This window comes from Salvelinus namaycush, chromosome 22, assembly GCF_016432855.1.
Source record: "Salvelinus namaycush isolate Seneca chromosome 22, SaNama_1.0, whole genome shotgun sequence".
Taxonomy (NCBI): Eukaryota; Metazoa; Chordata; class Actinopteri; order Salmoniformes; family Salmonidae; genus Salvelinus; species Salvelinus namaycush.
The window spans coordinates 28,816,087-28,835,827 of record NC_052328.1 but is presented as its reverse complement, the minus strand read 5'-3'; the positions used below and the strand labels follow the sequence as shown (position 1 = coordinate 28,835,827).

General features: G+C 41.5%; 1 protein-coding gene across 1 annotated transcript in view; it reads right to left on the bottom strand.

Moving 5' to 3' along the window:
- Positions 1-19,741, bottom strand: part of LOC120017827 (semaphorin-4G-like) — a 69,072-nt gene that overhangs the window by 39,210 nt on the left and 10,121 nt on the right. Inside the window, exon 2 of the mRNA XM_038960796.1 lies at positions 3,904-4,720. Within this exon, the coding sequence (XP_038816724.1) occupies positions 3,904-4,720 (817 nt within the window). The remainder of the gene's footprint in view (positions 1-3,903; positions 4,721-19,741) is intronic.

Sequence of the window (19,741 nt, the reverse complement as noted above, 5' to 3'; positions counted from 1 at the left end):
CCTTTCGGTTGAAGAGATGGAGGAACGACAGCTAGCTTGGAGGGTTACTACAGGCTGCAGGCGAATGAGAGAGAGACTGTTGTCTGTTGTGTGGAGAGAAAGAACTTAGAGAGAAGGGTAAGAAACATGTTGCTGAGAGAGAGAGAGAGAGAGAGAGAGAGAGAGAGAGAGAGAGAGAGAGAGAGAGAATGCTGCCTGCTGCCTGCTGCCCACTATAGTAGAAGGTGAGCTAGGTAACTCATCAATATAATGAAAGAGAGGAAAGACAGAAAAGGAGTTTGATGATTGCAGCATGGCATAGTGTCTCTAGCTTACCTTCCATTCCCCCTCTGTTACAGCATGACATAGTGTCTCTAGCTTCCCTTCAGTTCCCTCTCTGTTACAGCATGACATAGTGTCTCTAGCTTCCCTTCAGTTCCCTCTCTGTTGCAGCATGACATAGTGTCTCTAGCTTCCCTTCCATTCCCCCTCTGTTACAGCATGACATAGTGTCTCTAGCTTCCCTTCAGTTCCCTCTCTGTTGCAGCATGACATAGTGTCTCTAGCTTCCCTTCAGTTCCCTCTCTGTTACAGCATGACATAGTGTCTCTAGCTTCCCTTCCATCCCCCCTCTGTTGCAGCATGACATAGTGTCTCTAGCTTCTCTTCAGTTCCCTCTCTGTTGCAGCATGACATAGTGTCTCTAGCTTCCCTTTAGTTCCCTCTCTGTTGCAGCATGACATAGTGTCTCTAGCTTCCCTTCCACCCCCCCTCTGTTGCAGCATGACATAGTGTCTCTAGCTTCCCTTCAGTTCCCTCTCTGTTGTAGCATGACATAGTGTCTCTAGCTTCCCTTCAGTTCCCTCTCTGTTACAGCATGACATGGTGTCTCTAGCTTCCCTTCCATTCCCCCTCTGTTACAGCATGACATAGTGTCTCTAGCTTCCCTTCAGTTCCCTCTCTGTTACAGCATGACATAGTGTCTCTAGCTTCCCTTCCATTCCCCCTCTGTTACAGCATGACATAGTGTCTCTAGCTTCCCTTTAGTTCCCTCTCTGTTGCAGCATGACATGGTGTCTCTAGCTTCCCTTCAGTTCCCTCTCTGTTACAGCATGACATAGTGTCTCTAGCTTCCCTTCAGTTCCCTCTCTGTTGCAGCATGACATAGTGTCTCTAGCTTCCCTTTAGTTCCCTCTCTGTTGCAGCATGACATAGTGTCTCTAGCTTCCCTTCCACCCCCCCTCTGTTGCAGCATGACATAGTGTCTCTAGCTTCCCTTCAGTTCCCCCTCTGTTACAGCATGACATAGTGTCTCTAGCTTCCCTTCAGTTCCCTCTCTGTTACAGCATGACATAGTGTCTCTAGCTTCCCTTCAGTTCCCTCTCTGTTGCAGCATGACATAGTGTCTCTAGCTTCCCTTCCATTCCCCCTCTGTTACAGCATGACATAGTGTCTCTAGCTTCCCTTCAGTTCCCTCTCTGTTGCAGCATGACATAGTGTCTCTAGCTTCCCTTCAGTTCCCTCTCTGTTACAGCATGACATGGTGTCTCTAGCTTCCCTTCCATTCCCCCTCTGTTACAGCATGACATAGTGTCTCTAGCTTCCCTTCAGTTCCCTCTCTGTTACAGCATGACATAGTGTCTCTAGCTTCCCTTCAGTTCCCTCTCTGTTACAGCATGACATGGTGTCTCTAGCTTCCCTTCCATTCCCCCTCTGTTACAGCATGACATAGTGTCTCTAGCTTCCCTTCAGTTCCCTCTCTGTTACAGCATGACATAGTGTCTCTAGCTTCCCTTCCATTCCCCCTCTGTTACAGCATGACATAGTGTCTCTAGCTTCCCTTCAGTTCCCTCTCTGTTGCAGCATGACATAGTGTCTCTAGCTTCCCTTCAGTTCCCTCTTTGTTGCAGCATGACATAGTGCATAGGTATTCAACTCTTACCCTACGAGGTCCGAAGCCTGCTGGTTTTCTGTTCTACCTGATAATTAATTGCACCTGGTGTCTCAGATCTAAATAGTTTCCTAAATATTGGGCAACAATGAATATATGCAGTGGAACTGGCTTCTAGGTCCAGAGTTGAGGGACATAGTGCACTATGTCTCTAGCCTCACTTCAGTTCCCTCTCTGTTGTAGCATGACATGGTGTCTCCAGCTTCCCCTCAGTTCCCTCTCTGTTGTAGCATGACATGGTGTCTCCAGCTTCCCCTCAGTTCCCTCTCTGTTGCAGCATGACATAGTGTCTCCAGCTTCCCCTCAGTTCCCTCTCTGTTGTAGCATGACATGGTGTCTCCAGCTTCCCCTCAGTTCCCTCTCTGTTGTAGCATGACATGGTGTCTCCAGCTTCCCCTCAGTTCCCTCTCTGTTGTAGCATGACATGGTGTCTCCAGCTTCCCCTCAGTTCCCTCTCTGTTGCAGCATGACATAGTGTCTCCAGCTTCCCCTCAGTTCCCTCTCTGTTGCAGCATGACATAGTGTCTCCAGCTTCCCCTCAGTTCCCCCTCTGTTGCAGCATGACATAGTGTCTCCAGCTTCCCCTCAGTTCCATCTCTGTTGCAGCATGACATAGTGTCTCCAGCTTCCCCTCAGTTCCCTCTCTGTTGCAGCATGACATGGTGTCTCCAGCTTCCCCTCAGTTCCCTAAATCTGTCTCTCTTACCATCACACACACTACTATAAACTCTCTCACAAACAGGTGCACGAAAACACACACATGCGCGCACACTATTATAAATACCCCCAGTCTCTGCCTTCTTAATGTTCTCTCTATCTTTTTGGTGGAAACATTCACACTCTCATTCCATTAAACACACACACACACACACACGCACACGCACACGCACACACACACACACACACACACACACACACACACACACACACACACACACACATCTGAGAGGGGCTTGCAGATTCTCACTGTAGAAGCCTGTAGTGTCGCAATGCTCCCCAACGTTGCCATGACAACATGTTGCGTTGCCATAGCTAGCTACCTCTGTACCTCTGGAACGCAGCGGTAGCACACAGGTGCAGAACATACAAATAGAATAACACAGATCAAATGAGCACAGGTGCAGAACGTAGAAGTGGGACAACATAGATCAGGTAGGCAGGAGCACACGGAATACAAATTGAACAGATACGTAGTTCCATAGAGAGAAAGCTAAATGCTCTAGTTCTTATATATTGCTCAAGGATTATAATTAAATGCCACAGGGAGAGTCTGATTATGATCATTTCTCAAAAGTTTCCCGTCCGCCAGCTTATCAGAGATGAGCTCTCATCCTAACAGAGCTTGTCAGAAACGAGCTCTCATCCTAACAGATCTTGTCAGAGACGAGCTCTCATCCTAACAGAGCTTGTCAGAGATGAGGAGCTCTCATCCTAAGAGTGTAAGGTCTGAGTCAATCACAAAGTGCTGCTGCATTCAGACGTCCTGCCAAAACCCGCTTAAAGACGTGACAGAGGAGGAGAAAAGCTCTTTATCAGTTTCTCACTGTAGAGGGAGCTGTCAGTGCCAGGATCATCAGACGGACAGACAGGGTAGTGTAAGGAAGTGTCCACACAGCACACACTGTCTTAGTTTTGACAACTCATGGACTACTGAAAGTCCAGTTTATGAAAAAGCTTTATAGAGTACTCACACACACACACACACACACTTGCCTTGCACGCGCAGACAGCAGGATGATAATGTTAAACTACCTGTAAACTGCTTCAAATACATTAGAAGGTGATAAACCTCAGACAAAATCACTCCAGTACTCAACCTTAAGGGCGGTGAGAGAGAGAGAGAGAGAGAGAGAGACAGAGAGAAAGAGAGAGAGAGAGAGAGTAATCCACACTTTCTATAGAAGATAATGCCACCATCTCTTTTGCCCTGTGCCAGCCTGCCAATCCAAAACATACCCCCTGCTGCCTCTTACCCTCTCTCTAATCCAGTGGTTATCAGAGTGGATCCTATGTCCACACCCAGTCCTAATCCAGTGGTTATCAGAGTGGATCCGATGTCCACACCCAGTCCTAATCCAGTGGTTATCAGAGTGGATCCTATGTCCGCACCCAGTCCTAATCCAATGGTTATCAGAGTGGATCCTATGTCCACACCCAGTCCTAATCCAGTGGTTATCAGAGTGGATCCGATGTCCACACCCAGTCCTAATCCAGTGGTTATCAGAGTGGATCCGATGTCCACACCCAGTCCTAATCCAGTGGTTATCAGAGTGGATCCGATGTCCACACCCAGTCCTAATCCAGTGGTTATCAGAGTGGATCTGATGTCCACACCCAGTCCTAATCCAGTGGTTATCAGAGTGGATCCGATGTCCACACCCAGTCCTAATCCAGTGGTTATCAGAGTGGATCCTATGTACACACCCAGTCCTAATCCAGTGGTTATCAGAGTGGATCCGATGTCCACACCCAGTCCTAATCCAGTGGTTATCAGAGTGGATCCGATGTCCACACCCAGTCCTAATCCAGTGGTTATCAGAGTGGATCCTATGTCCACACCCAGTCCTAATCCAGTGGTTATCAGAGTTGATCCGATGTCCACACCCAGTCCTAATCCAGTGGTTATCAGAGTGGATCCGATGTCCACACCCAGTCCTAATCCAGTGGTTATCAGAGTGGATCCGATGTCCACACCCAGTCCTGATCCAGTGGTTATCAGAGTGGATCCTATGTCCACACCCAGTCCTAATCCAGTGGTTATCAGAGTGGATCCGATGTCCACACCCAGTCCTAATCCAGAGGGTATTAGCTACTAGCACTCAGTCCTAATCCAAGTTTCCGGGACACATCATCTAGGTCCCGACTCCGACCCACTGTGAGTTCCTTAGAACACATCCACTAAAAATGATATACAGTATTAGGCAATTACTGTGTGTCAATGAGCTCTGTCTAATAAGGAAATGGTAGACAGCCAAGATTCCTCCATTCACATCTCAATATAAAGCCTTTTTTTCTACAAATGTATGAACTCTTTATAGAGACTAACGATGTAAAGATAACTCATAATGACAGATATCTCCAGAGCCCTGTCACAGCTTGGCATCAATCATCAGTGTGTGTGTGTGTGTGCGTGTGCGTGTGTGTGCAAGCACGTGTTTGCATGTGCACGTGTAGAGACACTCAGTGAAAAAGATGACAGTTGATGCCATTGAACTTACATAGAGAGAGAGACAGTGTTTTTGTGTTTTTGGTAACAGGAAAACAAATGGGAACAATTTTATGAATGTAAACTGTTCTTTCTCACACAATACAATCCCCAGCTGGAATATGCAAATCTACAACATCATTGACTAGTAATACTTTCCCTTTATTAAATGGAACAGAGTAGGAACAAATGTGTGTGACTCTGGCCTCTACAGGACAACATAAAGAAGAGACAACACAACAGAGGAAGGATGAATGATCAATGGAAGATATTGAAAGGATGAATGATTAATGGAAGTGATTAAAAGGACGAATGATCAATGGAAGTGATGGGAAGGATGAATGATCAATGGAAGTGATGGGAAGGATGAATGATCAATGGAAGTGATTGGAAGGATGAATGATCAATGGAAGTGATTGGAATGATGAATGATCAATGAAAGTGATTGGAAGGACGAATGATCAATGGAAGTGATTGGAAGGACGAATGATCAATGGAAGTGATTAAAAGGACGAATGATCAATGGAAGTGATTGGAAGGATGAATGATCAATGGAAGTGATTGGAAGGATGAATGATCAATGGAAGTGATGGGAAGGATGAATAATCAATGAAAGTCATTGGAAGGATGAATGATCAATGGAAGTGATGGGAAGGATGAATGATCAATGGAAGTGATTGGAAGGATGAATGATCAATGGAAGTGATTGGAATGCAGCAGAGAGAGAGAACGAGAAATAAAGAAGATATGTATTCTTCCATTAGAATAGATCAATAATCACTTTAAGGCCACATATGAACTGATTGGAAGGATGCATGATCAATAGAAGTGATTAAAAGGACGAATGATCAATGGAAGTGATTGGAAGGATGAATGATCAATGGAAGTGATTGGAATGATGAATGATCAATGGAAGTGATTGGAATGACGAATGATCAATGGAAGTGATTGGAAGGACGAATGATCAATGGAAGTGATTGGAAGGACAAATGATCAATGGAAGTGATGGGAAGGATGAATGATCAATGGAAGTAATTGGAAGGATGAATGATCAATGGAAGTGATGGGAAGGATGAATGATCAATGGAAGTGATGGGAAGGATGAATAATCAATGAAAGTCATTGGAAGGATGAATGATCAATGGAAGTGATGGGAAGGATGAATGATCAATGGAAGTGATTGGAAGGATGAATGATCAATGGAAGTGATTGGAATGCAGCAGAGAGAGAGAACGAGAAATAAAGAAGACATGTATTCTCCCATTAGAATAGATCAATAATCCCTTTAAGGCCACATATGAACTGATTATAATGAATAAATGATTAGTCAACCCTTCATTGAGTCAGGACAACATCATTGTCTTCACATTCTCCAATCAAGTTGGAAATTGTAGCATTATTTCCTCTTGATGACATTGATCACTTCAGTATAACTGAAGAGAGGATTACTACCCTCTCTTCGTATAGAAGAGGGTAGTAATCCTCTCTTCAGTATAGAAGAGGGTAGTAATCCTGTTAGATCTGGGGCTATCCAGTAATGTTAGATCTGGGGCCTATCCAGTAATGTTAGATCTGGGGCCTATCCAGTAATGTTAGATCTGGGGCCTATCCCATAATGTTAGATCTGGGGCCTATCCAGTAGTGTTAGATCAGGGGCCTATCCAGTAATGGTAGATGTGGGGCCTATCCGGTAATGTTAGATGGCCATATGTGGCCCTATGTATCAAGCGTCTCAGAATAGCAGTGCTGATAGCAGTGCTGATCTGTCCATTTAATCTGATTTAACCTAAATCAGCACTCTTAACTGATACGTACTTACAGCCCCAGGTGCTCTGATGTGATTGCCATGCTACCTGGGTCCTATAATACAGCCAAACCCATTATGCTGGTGATGACTCACAAGCAGGGCCATAACCAGGGAGTTTCAGACAGCTCCTGAAGGGGGTGGGGGGGGATATTTTTTATATTTTTTAAGCTCATTTACTGCTTTTCTATACAATTAAACTTTAAAATGTTATTTGGAGAACAGCAAAAATAAGTAAAAATGAGCCCAGCCATTATCACCTTGGCTGCTGTAGGTTCATTCACCTCAATACAGCTACAGACACATACAGTGCATTTGAAAAGATTTCAGATCCCTTGACTTTTTCCACATTTTGTTACGTTACAGCCTTGTTCGAAAATGTATTTTAAAAAAAATCTCATCAATCTACAGACAATAACCCATAATGACAAAGCGAAAAAAGGTTTTTAGAAATGTTTGCAAATGTATGAAAAATGTAAAACAGAAATGCCTTATTTACATGCAGACCAGTCAAAAGTTTGGACACACCGACTCATTCAAGGGTTTTTCTTTATTTTTACTATGGTCTACATTGTAGAATAATAGTGAAGACATCAAACGTAGCTATAATGACCCAAAACACACCTCCAAGCTGTTTAAGGGCTATTTGACCAAGAAGGAGAGTGAAGGAGTGCTGCATCAGATGACTTGGCCTCCACAATCACCTGACCTCAACCCAATTGAGATGGTTTTGGATGAGTTGGACCGCAGAGTGAAGGAAAAGCAGCCAACAAGTGCTCAGCATATGTGGGAACTCCTTCAAGACTGTTGGAAAAGCATTCCTCTTGAAGCCTGTTGAGAGAATGCCAAGTGTGTGCAGAGCTGTCATCAAGTTAAAGGATAGCTACTTTGAAGAATATAACTTTTATATTTTGATTGTATTAACAGTTTTTTTGGTTACATGATTCCATATGTGTTATTTCATAGTTTTGATGTCTTCACTATTATTCTACAATGTAGAAAATAGTAAAAATGAAGAAAAACCTTTGAATGAGTAGGTGTGTCCAAACTTTTGACTGGTACTGTAAGTATTTAGACCCTTTGCTATGAGACTCAAAATTGAGCTCAGGTGCATCCTGTTTCCATTGATCATCCTTGAGATGTTTCTACAACTTGATTGGAGTGCACCTGTAGTAAATTCAATTGATTGGACATTATTTGGAAAGGCACACACTTGTCTATATAAGGACCCATAGTTGACAATGCATGACAGAGCAGAAACCAAGCCATAAGGTCAAAGGAATTGTCCGAGAACTCCGAGACAGGATTGTGTCGAGGCACAGATCTGGGGAAAGGTTCCAAAACATGTATGCAGCATTGAAGGTCCCCAACAACACAGTGGCCTCCATCATTCTTAAATGTAAGAAGTTTGGAACCACCAAGACTCTTCCTAGAGCTGGCCGCCCGGCCAAACTGAGCAATCGGGGGAGGTGACCAAGAACCCGATGGTCACTCTGACAGAGCTCTAGAGTTCCTATGTGGAAATGGTTGTCCTTCTGGAAAGTTCTCTCATCTCTGCATCAGGCCTTTATGGTAGAGTGGTTAGACGGAAGCCACTGCTCAGTAAAAGGCACGACAACCCACTTAGTTTGCCAAAAGGCACCGAAAGGACTCTCAGACCATGAGAAACAAGAATCTCTTGTCTGATGAAACCAAGATTAAATTCTTTGGCCTGAATGCCAAGTGTCACGTCTGGAGGAAACTTGCACCATCCCTACGGTGAAGCATGGTGATGTCAGCATCATGCTGTGGGGATGATTTTCAGCAGCAGGGGCTGGGAGACTATTCAGGATCGAGGGAAAGATGAACAGAGCAAAGTACAGAGAGATCCTTGATGTAAACCTGCTCCAGAATGCTCATGACCTCAGACTCGGGTGACAGTTCATCTTCCAACAGGACAACGACCCTAAGCACACAGCCAAGACAACACAGGAGTGACTTCGGAACAAGACTCTGAATGTTCTTGAGTGGCCCAGCCAGAGCCCGGACTTGAACCTGCTCAAACATCTCTGTAGAGACCTGAAAAATAGTTGTGTAGCGACGCTTGAGAGGATCTGCAGAGAAGAAGGGGACAAACTCCCCAAATACAGGTGTAACAACCTTGTAGTGTCATACCCAAGAAGACTCAAGGCTGTAATCACTGCAAAAGGTGCTTCAGCAAAGTACTGAGTAAAAGGTCTGAATACTTATGGGAATGTGATATTTTCTTACATTTTATACATTTGCCAAAAATTCTAAACCTGATTTTTGATTTGTCATCATGGGGTATGTGTGTAGGGGGAAAAACGATTTAACCAATTTTAGAATAAGGCTGCAACGTAACAAAATGTGGAGAAAGTCAAGGGGTCTAAATACTTTCCGTACTGGTACCCGTGTATATAGCCTAGCTATCATTGCTCATTGTGGATTTATTCCTTGTGTTTTCTATTATTGTTATTAGATTTGTTTCATTGTATTCTGCATTGCTGGGAAGGACCTGTAAGGAAGCATTTCACTGTTAGTCTACACCTGTTTTATGAAGCATGTGACAAATAAAATTAGATTTTGATTTGATCATATGAAATTGTATTTCACACCTATCCAAATAGTGTTTTGTGCCTATCCATATATAACATTTAGTGAAAGAAGTCTAGACTAGATATTGGTGAATCTAGATGCTTGCGATGGTTAAACTTGAACTATAGACTGAGAGGACCATGAGACAGATTTCCAGTTGAATAGTGTTTATCAGTCATACGTTGCGTTACATCAGTTGGCAGGGGTTACAAAGGTACAGCAGTTGACAATTACCACAAAATACATAATGGAGAATAACAAGATCATAGATATTAGACTCAAGGCAAACATAGGAGTTAGCAGTTGCAGTGTTATCATGCACTAACAAAGGGCTGGAATACGGTCTAGAATACGACCCTTGCATTTAAAAAGATAGTCGATGCCTGTGCAGCAATCTAATAATGAAATACCCACTAAAATATGTCTGTTCAAACTAGATGCTTTTTTGCATGGGCTGCGTCTCAGTCCACCGCTTCTGCATATGGTGGCCTTCCACATCTGCAGTGTTTATCAGACCAGGAGACATTACCAAATTCTGTCTTCTCAAGAAAACGTCTGTAGCATCCAAACGATTTGGGCTACAAACTATTATGACCCCTCTATGGAAAGATGAGACTCTCACAAATGTGAGAGATATACTGTAGATCTACGATATAGAGAGGACAGACACTTCAAAACAAACTTTCTTTTGATGTATCTTATTGCAGCAAACTGTGAAAACTGTGATAACCTGACTGTCAAGAGGTGTGTAGACTCTGTCACAAGTGACCACGACTCTTCGTGAATATTCATGAATACTGTAGCTTATGCCAAGTAAGGAAATAAGCTATCAATATGCCAAAACTTTATATGTACAGAATCATAAATATGCAGATGAATTCTACAAGGTTCTCTAAATGTGAACATGTAGTAGTTGAATGTTTTCTGGCTTTTTTCATTAGTCTATTACAGTTTCATGGAAGTTGACAACGGCATTATGGTGAGATCAATGGGTAAATTGTATCAATCATCATTCTGAAAAGTGTTTGTGCAAATTCATTTTTTAAAAACCAGCAGTGTGTCCTTGACTCCTTCCTTATCTTAGCTGTACATTGCACTTACTGTATGTTCATCACTTTACATCCCAGATGGAACTTTACTGACCCCTGCTGGATGAAGACAGTATTCATCAGTATCCAGCGGGCCAAACAGCCTGTTGGGTCAGTTATACAGGGACTAGAGTTCACTACAGAAACAGAAACAGGTCCAGAGCTTAAAGGGTATGTATAGGAGTTCAATGGATGCCCTCTCTATAAAAGGCTAACTTTAAATTTGAATAATGGTCTTCTCTATAAAGCTTTAATGAAGATAGGCATAATCTGAATAAGATGGCAGTCAGAACCCAATGAGTTTGCTGGCACCACAGAGATCCTATTAGCCTAAATAGTTCTATATGTAATACTATGGCTGGTACTAAGAGAGAGATCAGTGTTGTGTGGCCTCGTATAAACATTTACTTGTTATGATATAAAACAGTTGCACAGACAAAGACTCAAAATAAAAGCCTTCTGATCTGGGCGGGAATAATTCAAAATTGGATGCTTCGTTAGCCAAAGCCTGAAGGCTGTGTGACGGGGTTAAGCAGGGCCCTATAGAGTAGGCTACCGAAGCACCTACACACACCAGAGTCATTTCATTCATGTACTGTATATCTCAGTAATATCATGCCGGGACACATCAGATTACATGTTTGTTATACTTAAATCAAATCAATTTGTAATAGCCACATGTGCCAAGTACAACAGGTGTAGACTTACAGTGAAATGCTTACTTACAAGCCCCTAACCAACAATGCAGTTAACAAAAAAAATATGGATAAGAATAAGAAATAAAAGTAACAAGTTATTAAAGAGCAGCAGTAAAATAACAATAGCGAGACTATACACGGGGGGGGGGGGGGGGGTACCGATACAGAGTCAATGTGCGGGGGCACCGGTTAGTTGAAGTAATATGTACATGTAGGTAGAGTTATTAAAGTGACTATGCATAGATGATAACAACAGAGAGTAGCAGCGGTGTAAAAAGGAGGGGCAATGCAAATAGTATGGGTAGCCGTTTGATTAGGTGTTGAGGAGTCTTTTGGCTTGGGAGTAGAAGCTGTTTAGAAGCCTCTTGGACCTAGACTTGGCGCTCCGGTACCGCTTGCCGTAAGGTAGCAGAGAGAACAGTCTATGACTAGGGTGGCTGGAGTCTTTGACAATTTTTAGGGCCTTCCTCTGACATACCGCCTGGTATAGAGGTCCTGGATGGCAGGGAGCTTGGCTACAGTGATGTACTGGGCTGTTCGCACTACCCTCTGTAGTGTCTTGTGGTCAGAGGCCGAGCAGTTGCCATACCAGGCAGTGATGCAACCAGTCAGGATGCTCTCGATGGTGCAGCTGTAGAACCTTTTGAGGATCTGAGGACCCATGCTAAATCTTTTCAGTCTCCTGAGGGGGAATAGGTTTTGTCGTGCCCTCTTCACAACTGTCTTGGTGTGCTTGGACCATGTTAGTTTGTTGGTGATGTGGACACCAAGGAACTTGAAGCTCTCAACCTGCTCCACTGCAGCCTCGTTGATGAGAATGGGGGTGTACTCGGTCCTCTTTTTCCTGTAGTCTACAATCATCTCCTTTGACATGATCACGTTGAGGGAGAGGTTGTTGTCCTGGCACCACGTGGCCAGGTCTCTGACCTCCTCCCTATAGGCTGTCTCGTCATTTTCGGTGATCAGGCCTACCACTGTTGTGTCATCTGCAAATGTAATGATGCTGTTGGAGTCGTGAGGGAGAGCTTTGTATGCGTCTCTGTGTGTGAAGTAAAGATATTCCAGAGTTTGTTTTCCTCTGGTTGCACATTTAACATGCTGATAGAAATTTGGTAAAACGGATATAAGTTTCCCTGCATTAAAGTCCCCTGCTACTAGGAGCGCCGCCTCTGTGTGATAGTTTTCTTGTTTGCTTATGGCGGAATACAGCTCATTCAATGCTGTCTTAGTACCAGCCTCTGACTGTGGTGGTATGTAAACAGCTACGAAAAATACAGATGAAAACTCTCTAGGTAGGTAGTGTGGTCTACAGCTTATCATGAGATATTCTACCTCAGGTGAACAATAGCTCGAGACTTAGATATCGTGCACCAGCTGTTATTTACAAAAATACATAGTCCGCTGCCTCTTGTCTTATCAGACTCCACTGTTCTATCCTGCCGGTACATCGTATAACCAGCCAGCTGTATGTTGATAGAGTCGTCGTTCAGCCACGACTCCTTAAAGCATAAGATATTACAGTTTTGAATGTCCCGTTGGTAGTTTAATCTTCCGCGTAGGTCATCTATTTTATTCTCCAAAGATTTCACGTTTGCTAGCAGAATGAAAGGAAGTGTTGTTTTTATTCCGATCGCCTACAAATTTTCAGAAGGCAGCCCGCCCTTTATCCCCTTTTTCTCTGCCTCCTCTTCACGCAAATCACGGGGATCTGTTCCCGAGAAAGCAGTATGTCATTCGCGTCGGGCTCGTCAGACTCGTTAAAGGAAAAAAAAGATTCTGCCAGTGCGTGGTCACAGTCCTGATGTCCAGAAGTTATTTTCGGTCATAAGAGACGGTAGCGGCAACATTATGTACAAAATATGTAAATAATTAAGTTACAAAAACCGCAAATAAACAAATTAAAAACACAATCGGTTGGGGACACGTAAAACGTCAGCCTTCTTCTCTGGCGCCATTTTTTCTTGACCGTTTGGTCTAGCGCTGTTCACATAATCCATGCATCCATGCACTTTATTCCATGGTCATTTTGTAACTGTTGTTCGCAGTCAACAATTACTTTGATTCATTTATGGTAGTTTACTTTATGTTACAGACAATATTATTTGTCATTTTGAATGTGTTGTTTTTTGATTGATTAACCTTTTTGGTTTGTCTCTGTAGGAGGGGCTAAGGCAACATAAAAGTTGTGTTCCCCTGCTCAGATGTTGCATGCATCAATGGTTGCCTTCCACGTCATCGACTGTCCGTTCATTTATATAACATATGGGTCGTGTTTCTCTGCTCAGATGTTGCTGACGCATTCTAGATCTTATATCTCCTGGACAGGTATTTTATGTATCAGCTAACCACATCATATGCTATTATGATTTATTCATTTTTATTTAATCAGGGGAACCCAATTGAGACCAGGGTCTCATTTTCAATGGTGCCCTGAGGACATAAAATAAAAGATAAAATACAAGATAGAATAACAAGATATAATAACAAGCACATTACATTAGATCATCACAGGCATCATAAACAAATTATTAAATCAATTGTATACCTCGGTGAACTCATCACCAGGGTTTTAAAATGCTCCAGTGGCACCAGGGAATCCAAATGTAATGGATTTTGTAAGTGCTGAAAGAAATGTGGAGCTTGGAAACTAAAAGCGGATTTACCTAATTTCGTGGAGACCTGAGGAATCTGAAGAGATAACCAACTCTGTGAACAGGTTTGGTATCTCATTCTTTCATACGGTAGCAACGAAGTTAGGTTGGTTGGAAGCTTGTGTAGTAGGGCTTTGTAAACAAAAAGGAAATCATTAACTGATCTACTTGAGAACCAGCCAACCTTTTGATACAGGATGCAGTGGTGAGTATGAAAACTGTCACCAGTGATAAAACGAATGGCGCTATGGTAGACACCATCCAAAGCTTTAAGAGTAGTGGTTGCTGCAAACTGGTAAATGGTGTCATCATAATCAAGAACTGGCAGTAAAGTCAACTGTACAATCTGCTTCCTGCTATTTAGGGAGAGGCAAGATCTATTTCTAAAAAGCCCACTTTAAATCATAGCTTTTTAACTAGCTCATCCATATGTTTTTTTTAAACATTAAGTCTTTGTCAATCAGATGCCCAGATATTTGTAGGCGGGAAGCCAATCAATGGCAGAATCATCCAATGAATAAATATCTAGTCCATCTGGAACATTCTGGTGAGAACTAGATGGTCGCATTATTGCAATCTAGTGCCCGACAGCACAATTGATGACGACGTGGCAACCATTGGTTGATGCATGCACCATCTGAGCAGGGGAACACAACCTTTATGTGGTTTGCTGATATGTAAAATACCTATCCAGGCATTGGAAGATCTGGCATGCATCAGCAACGTCTGAGCAGAGGAACACGACCAATGGCTGGGTTAGAACTCCTCCCAGGCAGACCATGGTGAACATTTGACACAAGGTATTTAGCTTTTAGGGCCCAACCTAAATTTTCTTCACCAGATTCTGGAAATCCACAACCTTTTTGTAAAATAACCCAATTGTGACTCTATATTGCTGCCACTTCAATACTTTTAAGCCTCCAACCGCTGGGCAAACCCTACAGGCAGTAACAAAGGTAGTAGGACTGAAAAACTAAAATACAATAGAGGAAATTCAAAAGAAAATGTCATACTGAAGAAGTGCCTGTGGGCTATCAAAAATGGTGAGTTCTGTGTTTTGTGAGTTTTAGTGTTAAATTCTGATGTATCAGAAGTAGATTACTGAGATGGAGCCAAAGATAAAAGGTATAGCTCAGTATTTAACATGACGTCACGGAATGAGTTTACCCAAAATTTGCAGCCTTGTGGTACTGCAACTTCCTGAGCTAACTTTGACACTTCGGCTATGAATACATTATCTGTGGCTATGAGCTGCGCCTTCTGTATGACCAGGCCTTATTTCCTGTATAGAAGAGGGAGAGAGACAGAGAGCGTTCATGTTGAACGTGAAACCACATCAGACTGGGTTGTGGTCTGGAGGACCCTGAACTATGAACCTGGTTTAACGTGAGAGTCTGTGGAGGTCTTGGTCTAGTTCTCATCACTCCATCTCTGCAGCACATCTCAATTCTATCAATTTCTTTGATACAAATGTATGATAGTTTTTTTATACAGAATTAATTCTGAAATACTGAATTTGGAAACAAAAAGGCGCAATGCTAGCTCACTATTAAACATTACTAGTTTTAAAAGACTGACATTTTAGCCTTTAATGGCCTTCTTCAGAAATATTGAATTTGGCCATTGAAAATGTGGTGCATTATGTCCCTGCATCCAATATTTCTATCATTAATAGCCTGTTTTCCATCAGAGGACAACAGGATAGTAGTGAATCTTGGTCCCAAAAAGGCCTTAGAGAAAGCTGACATACATGTACATTGTAGTGACTATGAGTTTTAGGTTAAACTAGTCTATATAATGCAATAGTTGCTATCTGCCACTGTTGGGGGCATGTACACACAAACAGAAGCAGGAAGAGAGTTAAAGTGAGGTCTGTGAACATAAGGAAGTAGAGTAATTCTCGCTGTTGACTTTTTTTCTTGACACACACATCAGTACATAGATACCTGTCTCACATACACACAGAGTCAAACCCTCACATGGCTCCCCATCTCGCCCGCCGCATCCTCCTCCTCTTCCTCATCTTCCCCAGACTCTCAGCAGGTATGTGTAATCTCCTACAAACAACAATACTACAGTTTACTATAGAAAACTATATTACTTACTATAGAATTCTATAGTAAAGTGTAGTATACTGTAGAATTCTACACCACACTGTAGTATACTTTGATTGTGTAGTGCTTACTTACGTATTTTGTAGTATACTGGAGAATACTATATGATATATTGTAGTATCCCCTTCGATCGTGTAGTGCTTACAATAGAATTTTGTCATATACTGGAGAATTCTATTCTTCTTCTAGTATTCCTCAATCACGTAGTACTTATTTTAGAATTTTTAGATGGATTGGACTGCTAGCTAGTTTTACTGCTGTTTTGATTTGAACGCGCTGTCCTTGGGGAGCTCATGCCGGGGATTTCCACTGAGGTTCCGACTTGATCATGTAGCGCTTACTGTAGAATTTTGCAGTATACTGTAGAATACTATACTCAACACTTTAGTATCCCTTGACTGATAGATTTTCTCTGACTACTTAAAAAACAAAACAACCACAAATGTGGATACAATGTATTTAGAAATTTGTTGAGAATAACACAAAAAAAAGTTGTAAATTTATTTACATTGTGATCCTAGTTCAAACCTACAAATATATTACACATTTACAGCTTACCCACATGAAAAAATACTAAAGTATAATATGGTATAAATACTGTAGTATTACTATAGTTATATACTATAGTACTGCGGACTAGTGTTTTTGCAGACATGACTGTAGTATACAATAGTATTCAATGTTGTGTTTTTGCAGACTTTACTGTAGTATTCACTGCAGTGTTCTTGGGGGCATGACTGGTATACTATAGTATTCACTGTAGTGTTTTTGCTGACATGGCTGTAGTGATTGTGGACTTCAGGAAACAGCAGAGGGAGCACCCCCCTATCCACATCGAAGGGACAGCAGTGGAGAAGGTGGAAAGTTTTAAGTTCCTAGGCGTACACATCACAGACAAACTGAAATGATCCACCCACACAGACAGTGTGGTGAAGAAGGCGCAACAGCGCCTCTTCAACCTCAGGAGGCGGAAGAAATTTGGTATTAGGTTGTTGTTGGGGAATTGTTAGATTACTTGTTAAATATTACTGCACTATCGGAACTAGAAGCACAAGCATTTCGCTACACTCGCATTAACATCTGCTAACCTTGTGCATGTGACAAATACAATTTGAATTGATTGATGTATAGTATAGTATTCAATGTATTGTTTTTTCAGGCATGACTGTAGTATTCACTGTAGTGTTTTTGTGGACTTTACTGTAGTATTCACTGTAGTGTTTTTGCGGACATGGCTGTAGTATAGTATAGTATTCACTAAGGGTTGGGGAGTAACAGATTACCGTTTTTTTTTTACGCATAAAATATTGTAATCAGATTACAGATACTTTTGGAAAACTACAAATAGCTGATTACTTCTAGGATGACTTTTAAATTCAGAAAGGATGTTTGTGAAAAAATTATTTGATACCTTTCTGTTTTCTCAATGACATTCAAATTGTCATTGAAAAGGCCACGTTTAAAGTGGAACTGACAGCATTTTAACTACAATGCAGATATGAAACAGACAATCATAATATCAGTCAAAAATATCTAATTCCCAGTTTATGCTACAAAACCAACTTTATAAAAGGTTTTAAAAATTGGTTCTATTTGACTAAAAGTTCCATGACATACAGTAAGGCATTGTTGACAGAATAGATGGATGCAGTTTAATGCAAGACCTTTTCTCAATAGGGGGGCACCATTTCGACTTTGTAAAAATTCGTTCCCAAATTAAACTGCCTCGTACTCAATTCTTGCTCGTACAATATGCATATTATTATTACTATTGGATAGAAAACACTCTCTAGTTTCTAAAACCGTTTGAATTATATCTGTGAGTAAAACAGAACTCATTTTGCAGCAAACTTCCTGTCAGGAAGTGAGAAATCTGAAATCGGGGGCTCTGTTCCAGGGTCAGTTTATTAATTTGCATGTAATCTATGGGTCTACATGCACTGCATACCCCTTCCCCTAGATGTCAGTAAGCAGTGAGAATTGGAATGGGGTGTCTAGGTAGCTCTGAGGCCGAACAAGAGCTCTTGGAACCGGGTGTGCAGTCTTTTCTACGTTCGTCATGACGCGAGACAGACCTCAGGATTGCGTCCTGAAAAGCTGTTGTTATAGGCGCTAGATATATCCGGCTCTGATTTTATTCGATATACGTGTTAAAAACATCATAATGTAGTTATTTTAAACCGAGTTATATCAGTTTATATCAGTATATTGCGATTTTCGGGATTTTCTTTGTTCTGCGTTATGCTGAGCTGGACACGTCTGCACCACATGGCTAACGTTTGCTGCTAATTCCACAGTTGAAGACGACCTTCTACAACCGAGCAACGATTATTCTGGACAAATGACAACTTGTACAAGATTCTGATGGAAGCTCATCAAATAGTAAGAACTATTTATGATGTTAATTCGTAATTTCTGTTCGAAAAAGTTAAACTATTATTCCGCCATTAATTTCGGTGCGGTCTTGCTTTAACGCACGCTGTATGTCGTAGTAACGTTCATTTTAAAAATCTAACACAGCGGTTGCATTAAGAACTAATGTATCTTTCATTTGCTGTCCAACCTGTATTTTTTAGTCAAGTTTATGATTAGTTATTGATTAGATTAGGTGCCTCTCCCAAGATTTCTCCCGACATTTTGTTTGCAGTTTGGCTACTATTCTCATTGTATAACCACGATTTGTGCCGCTAAATATGCACATTTTCGAACAAACCATATATGTATTGTGTAATATGATGTTATAGGACTGTCATCTGATGGAGTTTGAGAAGGTTAGTGAAAAAATTAATATCTTTTGCTGGTTTATTCGCTATCGCTAACGTGTCTTGAATGAATGCGGCTGTGTGTTAGGCTATTGTAGTAAGCTAATATAATGCTATATTGTGTTTTCGCTGTAAAACACTTAAAACATCTGAAATATTGGCTGGATTCACAAGATGTTTGTCTTTCATTTGCTGTACACTGTGTATTTTTCATAAATGTTTTATGATGAGTATTTAGGTAATTCACGTTGGTCTCTGTAGTTATTCTAGCTGCTTTGGTGAGATTTTGTGATGGTGGCTGCAATGTAAAACTATGATTTATACCTGAAATATGCAAATTTTTCGAACAAAACATATGCTATACAATAAATATGTTATCAGACTGTCATCTGATGAAGTTGTTTCTTGGTTAGTGACTATTTATATCTTTATTTGGTCGAATTTGTGATAGCTACCTATGCACTAAAAAAATGGTGGGAAAAAAAAGTTGGGTCTTTTGCTATCGTGGTTAGCTAATAGAAATACATATTGTGTCTTCCCTGTAAAACATTTTAAAAATCAGAAATGATGGCTGGATTCACAAGATGTGTATCTTTCATCTGGTGTCTTGGACTTGTGATTTAATGATATTTAGATGCTAGTATTTACTTGTGGCGCTATGCTAGGCTATGCTAGTCAGCTTTTTTACTGATGAGGGTGCTCCCGGATCCGGGATGAGTACCAAGTAGAAGTTATTAATGTAACAATCCCTTTAATTTAATTTTATTTCAACAATACCTTTCTTGGTAGGCCAAACAAGATTGCTATCAGGTTGTACATCACAGCTGGCCTAACATGGTTTGCTGCCTCCCCCCATTAAGGAGATTAGTTTATTTTTATGTTTACAGGGACAGT